At 47.9% G+C, this 11890-nt stretch overlaps 1 protein-coding gene across 2 annotated transcripts in view; it reads left to right on the top strand.

Moving 5' to 3' along the window:
* Positions 1-232: 232 nt before the first annotated feature.
* Positions 233-11890, top strand: part of LOC101716683 (transient receptor potential cation channel subfamily V member 5) — a 28449-nt gene continuing 16791 nt past the window's right edge. Inside the window, exons 1-9 of one of the 2 annotated variants that reach the window (XM_021240934.2) lie at positions 233-1158; positions 1640-1784; positions 4231-4328; positions 4495-4617; positions 5096-5233; positions 5516-5614; positions 5754-5926; positions 6295-6441; positions 7706-7918. In XM_021240934.2, coding sequence (XP_021096593.2) covers positions 1672-1784; positions 4231-4328; positions 4495-4617; positions 5096-5233; positions 5516-5614; positions 5754-5926; positions 6295-6441; positions 7706-7918 — 1104 coding nt within the window. In that variant the 5' untranslated portion in view covers positions 233-1158; positions 1640-1671. Of the gene's footprint in view, positions 1159-1382; positions 1785-4230; positions 4329-4494; positions 4618-5095; positions 5234-5515; positions 5615-5753; positions 5927-6294; positions 6442-7705; positions 7919-11890 lie in introns of those variants that run through there. The other variant, XM_087207764.1, reaches the window with a different exon arrangement.

Genomic DNA, 11890 nt, shown 5'->3' with positions numbered 1-11890 from the left:
GTGACTTACTGGAAACTGGGAACTCAACTTCAAATCCAGTTTCAGTCTTGCCTTTAGCCCTGGAGTTCTGCTCAATTGCCCACCCTTTCTGTGGCCTTTCATTCAGAAGACAGAAAGGTTGCCCTTTTCCCATTAACTTCACAGATCCATCAAATAACTCTAATTCAATAGCATTGATATGCCTTTTTGAAAACAATCAGAATGACAAAGTAAGTTACCATACAATAAAATAACAACACTGTGTTGTCTTTACACATTTCCACTGTGGTCTCATCCCTGGAAAGAGTCCCATGATTTCTTTGTTCTTTACTTCTACTCAATTCCTGCTGTTCAACCTCATGGAAACTCGGGGCCATTGTGGTGTCTCCCAGGATTTGTATCTCCAAGTACCTGAGAGTTGGGCTCAGCCTGGACTCAGAAACTGGCAGGGGATGAGGTGTCCTCACAGAGTATGGCCTGGGGAGGGGAGGGCCAGAGACCTTCCCTTCAGTTGGGTTCTGAAACCAACTGAAACCTGTCTGCCAAGGTTGCAGACAGAAGTGACTACAAGGCTGAGGTCAAACTAGAGCTCAGAGAAGCAACCACTGGGCCCATCTGTGGCAGGAGAATCTACAGTCAGTGAGCTCTTGAAACAAGTGGCAATTTACATGCACTTCCATGGAACAATGTAATTGTTACCCCTATTTTAGAGGTTGGGAGACTGAGGTTCAGAACACTCACCTGATTTTTGTGAGGGGAAACAGGGTTAAACCAGGATGGGCCTTGTGATGGTTGATTGATTGTGTCAACTTGAGAAGTTTGGTTAAGAGAAGCTTAGCTAAATGGGGTCAGGAATTCCACACCCTAGGGTATGGAGGATCAGCCCTAGGGTTGCTCATCACCTGGATGGTATAAAGGAGAAATGAGGAAGTATGGATGGGCTTCTGTTCCTTAGGAGGAGCTCCAGTCTTCTATCTTCACCATGGACCTCATTTCCTGGCTTCCAGTGCAGACTCTTCAGCTTCCGGCAGAGATCCCTCAGCCTTCCATCACAGACCCTTCGGCGTCCTGATACAGACTAACACTGCAGTGAGCTCCAGACCTTCCACTAAATCCTTCAGTCTCCAGTGTGCAGACAGATCCTCTGCACTCTGCCTCATCCGACTCTGGGTGGCCATTGTAAGCCAATCTTGTAAATTAATGTATATTTCTATATCTTGGGTTATATCTGTTTATCTAGTAAATACTGACGCAGGCCTGGTCCCTGAGCTGGAGGTCTGGTCTTCCTATCTCCTGCATCCCACCTGCTGTACTCCTTGTGTGAGGGACCCACCTCTGTCCTTACTCCCTCACCAAATTCCTCTCCCCACACTCAGCCTTTCCAGATCAATTTCAGACTTCCCAGCCCACTGCCTGGAACCCAGCAAGTCCCTCCCCTCCCCCTCCCTGCTCCTGAGGCTCTGTGCCTTCAGGCTCAGCTCTTTAAAGAGCTCCTCCCCCCACTGGAGAAAGTGCCTCTCCCCCTGCTGGGTGGCCAGTCCCTCAACACATGAACAATCACACTGCATAATCCACACAGCATACACATCACAGGGGAGATATACTCACCCCAGGTCCTGACCCAGCAGACCCTGCCTCCTCCACCTGCTATTTTTACCAGCTTCCAGTCACCTTCCAGTTCCTGCAAGAGACATGGGGGCTAAAGGACCTTGGATCCAGTTACAGAAATTCCTAAGCTCCTGCCTGGTTAGAGAGCAAGACAGGGACCAGCAGCTGGATGAGGCCTACATGCTGCAACAGAAGAGGTAGGCTGCCAAGGCCCAGGTGCAAGTCCCCAACCCTCTGACCCTCCCTGATGCAGCACCCTGGATCTCAGGGCTGGGCTCCTGGATATTCTCCTCTCTCCCAGCCCACCCCCTGCAGTGCCCCAGCTGGCACCTCTTAGTGATCTTGGCATTGGAAAACAGAGGGAGATCTTGAGTACCTATGAAAAGATGGGGGCAGGATGACAGCCTGGGATGGAAGCTGCCTGCCTCCTGGAAGAAGGGAGAATGAGGATCCAAAGAAAGAAGCCAGCTGTGCAGGGTGCGCAGGGCAGGCAAGATCAGGTTGTTGGAGAGCAGGCTGCTGGGGCAGGGAAAAGATCCTCCAGGGTTTGAAGGGCCTTTTCTTCAGGAGATTTGGTGGAAGAAAGAGCAAGGAGTTACCATCAGCATGGACTTGCCTGTGAAAGGGGAAGGAGAAATTTGTTTGTGTAACACCTGAAGGTAAACCCCTGAGGAGGGTAACCTGGCTGATAGTGGAGAGTCCTGAGTTCAGTTTTTTAGGCCATTATTTCTTTCTTATTTTGTCCTTTTCTTTTAAAAATAATTTCATTATTCTGCAGTACTAGTAATGGAACTTACAACCTCATGCATGTCTGGCAGGGGCTCCATCACTAAGCTACATTGATAACACTTTATTTTACTTTGAAATGGGTTCCTGCCAAGTTTCCAGGGTGAGCTTAAACTTGTGACCCTTCTACCTCAGTCTCTTGGCTACTGAGACTATGAGCACAGTTCTTTCTCTTATTGTGGGTGTCAGGTGCTGAGGATGTGGAACTCCACAGGCCCTTAATTCAGCTGTGGTTGCTCCAACCAATGTCAGTCCTACCATGGCTCAGCACTGAGGTCCAGACCCAGGGAGAGCAGCATGGGCAGGGGGAGCCTCTGTGGTGGACTGTTGGGGCCCTGGCTCCCACTGGAGCCGGCTGGGGTGGGAGGAACAGACAGCCATGACTGACTTGACCAGTGCCTCAGAGCGCTGTGTTTGAGGTTCAGTGTCCTATTGCCCTCAGCTTGAAATTCTGAAGAGATTGGAGGAGGGGCCTGCATTTGTTTTGCCCTGAGCCCTCCTACTGGCAGGGGCCCTGCTTTCTCAGCCGCTTCACTCCAGCCCTGCAATGGGACTTTGACCTCCCCACCCCCTGCACTAGAGCAGGACCAGGGTGGTCTCAGACAGAGCTGGTTTCTGGACCTCCCCTCTGCAGAGGGTCAGTGTGATAAAGGGGTAGGAGGTCCAAGGGCTTTGACTGGTGTCCTCGGGATGGAGTGAACTCTGGAATCCAGCTCTGGCTACTCTGGGCTGGTCAGGAATGCAGGATTCAGTGGGACTGAGGGCCAGGCAGACTGCTCTCCTTGCAAGTCTCTCCTGGGGGAATTACCTGGGACACAAACCTGCTTCCTCAACTAGAAAACTGCTCACTGGCTGCTGGGGCCGTGGGAAGTGAGAAATGTAGGGGTACCAGACATCAAGGTACCACTCATCTGTCTGTGTGTTCTGCAGGGTCCCAGGACCCTCAATTTGCCAAATCCTGTGTTTACTTTGGGGCCAGCACTGCCTATCTAGCAAGAGAGGCTTCAGCTTTATCTCCTACTCGGTTAGGATCTCAGCAAAGGAGGAGGCAAAGAGTAACTTACAGGGGACCTGTGGGATGATTACCTCAACCCTCAGAAGCCTGCTGCCTATCCTCCTCAGTTATAAACAAAGTTCTGGGCCGTGGATGTAGCTCAGTGGTGCTGTGCCTGTCTGGCAAGCTCAAGATCCTGAGTTCGATCCCCAGTAGCAGGGGAAACAAAACAAAACAAAACAATGTTCAGAGCCCTACAGCTAAGGGTAAAGTCCAAGACAGACATGTGGCCCATAGCCTACCCCACACTGTTCAGACCCAGCAGGGATGTGTATCTACACAGCCCAAAGGAGCACACAGAGCTTGAGTAGCTCAGGAGATCCAGAGGTTTCCTAAATTCAGCCCCGGTTACCTCCAGTACTCTGATCTCTAACCTCTCCCTGGATGCACAGAGCAGGTTTTGTAGGCCTGGACCCCTGAGGATGCCAAGAAATACCCCCTCCTTCCCCCTGCTCCCCTACTCGGGTTCCTGAAACACTCAGCTCAGATAAAGTGCCCCGAGGTGAGGACCTTTTTGCAGGGACCCCCTCCCTTGGGAAGGGAGCCTTCTATTAACTCTAGGCTGCCCCTGAATGGGAGGGATGAGCATGATGAGAATCACAGGGAAGCCCAGGGAAGCCCTGAGACCAGCCAATGCCCAAGTCTCACATCAGTTCCTGGAGCCTTGACACTAAAGAATGACAAAGACTGTTTCTGCACACTTTGTAGAAGTTACATCCCTTAGTCAGATAATGCCTCTGGTCCCCTTTCCCCATGGCCTGTCTGTGACAGTCTCTATCTGACTCCTGTTCACCCTCCTCCAGGATATCAGAGTCTCCACTGCTTCAGGCAGCCAAGGAAAATGACCTCTGTACACTTAAAAGACTTCTGCTAGGCCAAAGCTGTGACTTTCGACAAAGAGGTGAGATCAGTGTGTAACGGGACACAGGTGGGGCGGAAGGACCTATATGGGACCCAAGACTACATAGGTTTTTGAAACAGGCCCTTTGAGTTTTCTCTGGAGCCAGATGCCCCTTCCCTGAGGGACTATGGAAAGTGCCTGGCATCCTTGTCCTACTCCACTCCAGGAGCCCTGGGGGAGACAGCTCTACATGTAGCCACCCTCTATGACAACCTGGAGGCCGCCATGCTGCTGATGGAGGCTGCTCCTGACCTGGTCATGGAGCCCACTCTGTGCGAGCCTTATGTAGGTGAGGTTGCTGCATGGTAACTCCCAGTGGGTGTGGGAAGGACTGCTGCCACTTTTTCACCTGGGTCTGGGAACGGTGGCCCTGGGGAATGGTAGAGGGTCAAGAGAAAGGACTCTCAGGACCTATGAGAAATGTAGTAGCTTGGTCTACACTTTGAACATCCCTGATTTCCTTGAGCTGTTTAAATGTCATTCCAACTTTCTCATGGTCCCTTAGGACATATCTCTAGGTTCTCATAGTGACAGCAGAGTGAGTGACAGCAAGACCCCTGGTACCCAGTAGTGGAGGGGTAGGGACAGACAGCTGGGCAGGGAACAGTGGTCCTTGTCCCTGACCACTCTGCAGAGCCCTGGGCTCTGTATGAGGACCTGTCCGGAAGCTCCTGCAAGGGGATCAGGGTGTGGGGTTGTTGTACCCCTGCCAGAATTGGGCACAGACCGGGGGTACAGACCAGGGACTGACAGCTCTCTCTGTCCAGGTCAGACTGCCCTGCACATTGCTGTCATGAACCAGAACGTGAACCTGGTGCGCATGCTGCTCTCCCACGGTGCCAGTGTCTGTGCCAGGGCTACAGGCCTTGGCTTTGAACACAGTCCCCACAACCTGGTCTACTATGGTGAGTGCCAGGGGCAGGTTGGCAAAAAGGGGAGGAGGACAGCAGGGTGACATGGGGGGTGCCTAAGGTGGGCTCTCTTCAGATGGAGCAGCCCTTGCAGGACTGAAGGCCAGAGACCATGGCCCACACAAGCTCTGCCCTGTCCTTTCCTCTGGTTCTGCTGGACAAGGGTCCCCAACACCCAGCCTGGGTGTAGGGAGGAGGAGGCAGTCACCTGGGGACACTGCCCCTCTCATCCTGGGACCCCGCTGTCTCCTGCCACTGATCCCACTGTGTCCCCAGGGGAGCACCCTCTGTCCTTTGCAGCCTGCGTGGGCAGCGAGGAGATCGTGCGGCTGCTCATAGAGCACGGAGCTGACATCCGGGCCCAGGACTCACTGGGTAGGAACTGGATGGGGATGGATACTGGGATGCTGCAGGGGCTATGCAGGTGGGGGTGGAGGAGACAGGCCATCCCAGGTGGGAATGGGGCCATGGGGGACAGTAGGCCTGTGGTCACATGAGAGTCTGCCCTCCCCAGGAAACACTGTGCTGCACATCCTCATCCTGCAGCCCAACAAAACCTTCGCCTGCCAGATGTACAACTTGGTGTTGTCCTATGATGGAGGGGACCACCTGCAATGCCTGGAGCTCGTGCCCAACCACCAGGGCCTGACCCCCTTCAAGCTGGCTGGAGTGGAGGGCAACACTGTGGTGAGGGGCTCCCCAGCCCTGACGCATCTCCCTAAGGACCTTTCACTCCAAACTCCCAAGGAGTTCCCACTCCATCACTAAAACCTTCACCTCAGCTTCCCCTACTCAGGAGCCCTGAGCCTTTCACCTTAGGTAGCAGCCACGGGAACCCAAGCTCTCTCTCCATTCACCTGCTCTATTCCTTCAGAGCTTTATGGGGTTGGTCTAGGAAAGATGACAATGCAAGAAAAAGATTCATGTAAGCAGAAGATCTCCAATTCCCCACTGTCTTTTGGTCCCAGAGTGGGCTCCTGGCCTAGTCCACAGTGCAGTTCTCTGGGACCAGCTTCCCACACAGTAACCTCCCTTTCTCCCCTGTGCCCTCTCAGATGTTCCAACACCTGATGCAGAAGCGGAAGCACATCCAGTGGTCATGCGGGCCACTGACATCTACTCTCTACGACCTCACGGAGATCGACTCTTGGGGAGAGGAGCTGTCCTTTCTAGAGCTTGTGGTCTCCTCTAAGAAGCGGGAGGTATGGATGTCAGGGAGTCTGGGACCTGTGGATGAGCAACTTAGGGTCTGCCCAGAGCCCAGTTTCCAGCTGTATCCTGGGCCTCAGACACTTCCCAGCCTTTCATTAGATGGAGATGAGACCAGTCCCAGGGAGCTGTGGGGAAAGCCCAGTCTACACTTCCCTCCTGACTGCATTCTCCCTCTGCTTAGCTCAGTCCCTTCCAGTTACCTCCCTCATTCTATCCCTTCAGATGAGCAATTCCCCAAATAGAAGGTGTTTTCTTCCCCTTCCTTCCTTCCCTCCCTTCCTCCCTCCCTCCTTCCTTTCTTCCTTCTTTCCTTCCTTCCTTCCTTTCTTCCTTCTTTCCTTCCTTCCCTCCCTCCCTCCTTCAGCATATTGAACACCTGTCACACTGCTGCTACATAGACAAACACATTGCCTGCCAGCCAACTTCCTCAATCTATAGTCCCTGTCCTCAATGACTTCAGTACAGTACAAAGTGGATGATAATAGGTCTGTGTGTGCTATGTGCAGGGACAGTAAAATGGAGGAGAGGTCCCCTTGGTTTGGATGGGCCAAAGATGTTTTAAATCTCTTTTTTTTAATTCTTCAGATGCATCATCCCGTCCACCATATTTTTTTTCTATCTGAACTTCTTGCTATCTACTTATATCAGAGCTAAATTGTTCCCACATCCTACTACCTGCTCTAATGATTTTTCTTCAGTCAAAGAGGACGTCTAGAACAAATGTAATTTCTGCTTGGAGTTCTCAACTGCTTTATATTTCATTTAGGAAAAAAAATGAAATTCCCTACCTTGACATCCTTAAGGTACAAGGTACAATGATCTAGCTCTCATTTACTCTGACCATCACAATTTCTGTCCACAAGCCCCAACAAATTCTCACACATTCCCAACTTCACCTCACTTGCAAGTGGTCATTGGCTTCTCATACCTTCCTGCCCTGGCAACTGCTGATTCTTCATGGAATGATCTCTGCCAGTTCTCCTTTCACTCAACTAATTGCTACTTATCTGTCAAAACCACAGTGATTTAGTTAGACAATAACACAGTGGTGCTGTGGTGTTTTATGTTTACTTCTGTAGTAGTTTTTCTGTAGTACTAGCATAAAGGATGAATTGCCTAGGTGTCTGCCAAAGAAATACTTAACTAAATGACTGATGAGAGTGATGGCTACTGCCCTGCCCCTCTGGGACCCAGTGGGAAACACGACACTCCTTACCATGTGGATCACCCCAAGCCCTTCTCCTTGCGTGGCAGGCTCGCCAGATCTTAGAACAGACCCCAGTGAAGGAGCTGGTGACTTTGAAGTGGAGGAAATACGGACGGCCCTACTTCTGCATCCTGGGTGCCTTGTACATTCTCTACATGATCTGCTTCACCACGTGCTGTGTCTACCGCCCCCTCAAGTTCCGTGATGAGAACCGCACACACTCTCGAGATAGCACTGTCCTCCAACAGAAACTGCTACAGGTGACTCTTCTCAGAAGGCCTGAAGGGAATAGTATATGGGGTGATGGTGCTGCAGACAAGACAGATGCTATCCACACATGAGCTCCACAAGTGCCAGGCTCCCAGTCACCAGGGTAGGACCTAGACTTAAAGGAGCTAGAGACAGAGCTTGATGACTAGAAGAGCATCTATCCAGGGAGCTACAGATATTTTTTCACAGAAATTTTGACAGAGTGCATTTGTGAAATTTCTTATAATTTATGAAGAAGCCCAGTTCTTTATAGTGATTTTTTTTTCACAGAAATTTTGGTAGAGTGCATCTGTGAAATTTCTTATAGTTTACAAAGAAAGTCAGCTCTTCATAGTGATTGTTCAAGGAAAACCTTATTGCTCTAAGGGTGGAAAATTCTACTCTCAGTCCATCTCTGGGTCCATAGCGGGTGTGCTAGGGCAACACAGCCCTTCAGGCCCCTAAATATGAGTGCTTTGAAATAGCTTTGAGTGCTGTGAAATCTGGTGAAATAGTGTGTCATCTGTCTGACTACTGGAAACTATGTAGAAGGATGCTTGGGTTGATAGCAGGATCGATTAAATAATCTCTAATGTCTTCTTACTATTTGTGAGCCTGCAGACCTGGGGTGATAAGGATGGCTAATTAGAGGTGTGTAGTAGATATAACTCTACTATTTGTTAGTGGAACCAAGGCTTCCTTTGTATGTAACAGAATAAACTCAAATAAGTACTTTTGAACATATGAATTTAACCAGTATAGCTATACTTGGCCCTGAGTGTAGGGAAGATCTGTGATCCTCTCATGCAGTAGTAAGTCAATTTGGCTTAGATCAGGGGCTTCCAAACTCATCACCATGATTGAAAGATTTTGCTTCACAGTGTACCAAATTTGTTAACTAATAGGAAGTTCTCTTTTTCTTCCTACTATTTTATTACTTAAAAGTCTTAGAAATATAAAAATGCACAAATATAGTGTCTGGACTTAGAGAATGTAATTGTCATTCAGTTAGCCTGTGGAGCTGCTGCTTAGTTAAATAAATACTTCAGTAGCCAGTAACATTAGTAAATCTGGAAACACTGGGCTTTGTGGGAATTCTCGGGATTTCTCTGTGGCTCTTTTAGGATCCGCAGAATCATTGACCTTAAATCTGATTATGTGGATCCCTACTTTTCATCACTGAGAGTTCTGAGAGAAGCAGGGCAGTAACATTTCAGAACACTTGAAATTAGGAAAAACAAACTCCTCTATTTATAGAGGCAGCACAAATACCTCAGAGGGTCACTTATATAAGTATGGAGTTAGTTTACCCAATTTTGGAGATATTTTAATGACTAAGATGAGTCATCATTCAGCCATAAAAGTTATGCTTTTATGTGTAGTAGTGTAGCCACTATACATATGTATAGTATACATACTTCCACATATACATAGTATATATACTTACATAGTCAGTATATGTATGAATAGTGTACATACACTGCACCTAGTGGCTCAGTATAGGCACTACTCACAGAAAGTGTAAGGATGTGAGACAGAGGTACAAACAGTGAGAGTTTTGTGCATCAACTTTGATAATATGAGTTACATTTTCTTATTCTTATCTCATAGGAACATTTCTAATGAAAACAATATATGAACATGATTTAAAAATCAAATGACAGGGGGCCAGGGATTTAGCTCAGTGGTTCTGCCACCTGCCTTGCAAATACAAGGTCCCGAGTTTGATCCCTGGTACCAAAAAAAAAAAAAAAAGTCAAATGACAGATGTGATGAGGAGCAACCATATCTTGAATGCGGCTCCTCCAGTCCATGTCTCATTCCCTGGGGACAACCAGCTTTTACTTCCTGTAGCTTACTAATTCTGCTCTCACCTCTACACTCTACACTGTTAAAAATCTCGATTTGTTAATGAAGTTTGGATGCTACCCAGTGAATTTGTGTTATAAAGGTTTGAAGAACTTCCTCCATTGCCATCTCAGCAACATTTTTGCCCTGAGAGTCTTAGGGAGCCGGAAAGGCACAAAATAGAGAAAGTGTTGTGATGATACTCACATTTTAGAAGCCCAGTCCAGAAATTTGGTGGGGAGATGGATTAAAAGAGGAATTTTTCTGAAGGCATTAAGTCTGTGAATGTAGGGAAAATAAAATATTTGAGAGAGAATTATAAGACTCCAAAAACAGGATTTGTGAAACAGCATCACTGATAATTTACTTTCCTTAATACATATAACTTTGTTATGATTGCCAAACTTTTGATCAAGGGATACAAATCTAGAGAGTTATGGATTAGCCTCTTGATTTAAATAGAATAATCTTGAATTCTTTCCCCTCAAAAATGCAATTCTAAAAATTATTTGTTTGGGTTTAGGGTTTAATTCTAGGAATGTCAGGGTGGTTTATTAAAGTAGAATCATATCGGTAGGCCCTACCAAGGTCCCCAGTCGCCCGGAACATGCTGAATCAGCCCGCTACAGACAGGCAGGTCTGCGCACGCCCTGCCAAGGTCGTAAGTCGTGCTGAACACGCTGAATCAGGCCACGCCCTGACAACAATCCACTGGACACCCTGCCTCTGCTCCTCTGTACAGCCACCTGGTTCCACACTACAAAGACACAGAGGACACTGGACCACCAGACCACGGTACTGAGTCTTGCCGCTCCTGGCCCAGAGGTAGGGGCTTCTGAGCCACCATCCCCCTGCTCCTGGTCAAGAGGAAGGGGCTTCCCAGCCACCATCCTTCCCGCTGCTCCCAGGCCAGAGGAAAGGGCTTTTGGGCCACCATCCCTACTGCTGCTCCCAGCCCCTGTCTCACTTCTCCCAGCTCAGAGGACGTAATCCATGCAGGAGGCAACAGCACCACCACCACCACCCCCCAGTCAAAATGAGAAAACACATAAATAAGTCTCAAAACCAGACTTCCAGATCACCTACAGCAACCCCAAAGGGAAATGAAATGGAACACTCTGATACTCAACAACCTGGACACACTGACCTGGCAACAAAAGCAGGTCTGGAAAAAAATGAAATCAGAAATCATTTCTCAGAAAAACAGGAGGAATTGTGCTCCTGGTGCAAGACATGATTAATAAATCTAGAGAGGAGCTGAGGAACATGATGGAATCCCAACATAAGAAACAAATGGAATCCATAAAACAGATGCAAATAGATCTTCAGGAGATGAAAAACTCCATTGAAAGTCTACACAGCAGAAGGAGCCAATGTGAGGACAGAATTTCAGATATAGAAGATAAGATTGCAATTAGTGACCAGGAAAAGAAAAATTGCTTCAAAATTATAAGGGAACATGAGAAATCAATCCAGCAGCAGCTAGACGATGCAAAGAAGAATGACATAAGACTAACTGGAGTCAAGGAAGAAAGAAGAGAGAGTGCAGATGACATAAAAAAACTCTTCACAGAAATAATGGCAGAAAACTTCCCAAGCAGGGGAAAAGAACTTGACATACAGATAAGTGAGACATATAGGACTCCAAATAGCCTTGATCAAAAAAAATCTACACATAAGCATATAATTGTTAAGATTCCAGAAACTCAATAGAAGAACAAACTTCTACAAGCAGTGAGAGAAAAGAAACAAATCACATACAAAGGAAAGCCCATCAGAATCACAGCAGACTTCTCAACACAAACCATCAAGGCAAGAACAGCTTGGAGTGACATATTCTACGTCCTAAAAGAAAACAGCCTCCAACCCAGATTGATGTACCCTGCAAAACTATCTTTCAAAATGGATGGAGAAATAAGATACTTTCATGACAAAGAGCACCTTAGAAACTTCATGAGTACCAAACCAGCACTCCAAAGAATTATACACAATATCCTAGGAACAGACATTGAGGATCACAACCCCAGAAAGCAAAGCAGAATGAACCCATCTGGCATGACAAGAAATTAAATGTAAAGGGGGAGAACCCAACAAAAAGAAAAAGTCATGGCAATGACAAGTCAATACATTTCAGT

This window comes from Heterocephalus glaber, unplaced genomic scaffold, assembly GCF_053883595.1.
Source record: "Heterocephalus glaber isolate CG9 unplaced genomic scaffold, H.glaber_assembly_v1.0 deba00000818, whole genome shotgun sequence".
NCBI lineage: Eukaryota > Metazoa > Chordata > Mammalia > Rodentia > Bathyergidae > Heterocephalus > Heterocephalus glaber.
This window is presented reverse-complemented; position numbering and strand designations above follow the sequence as displayed.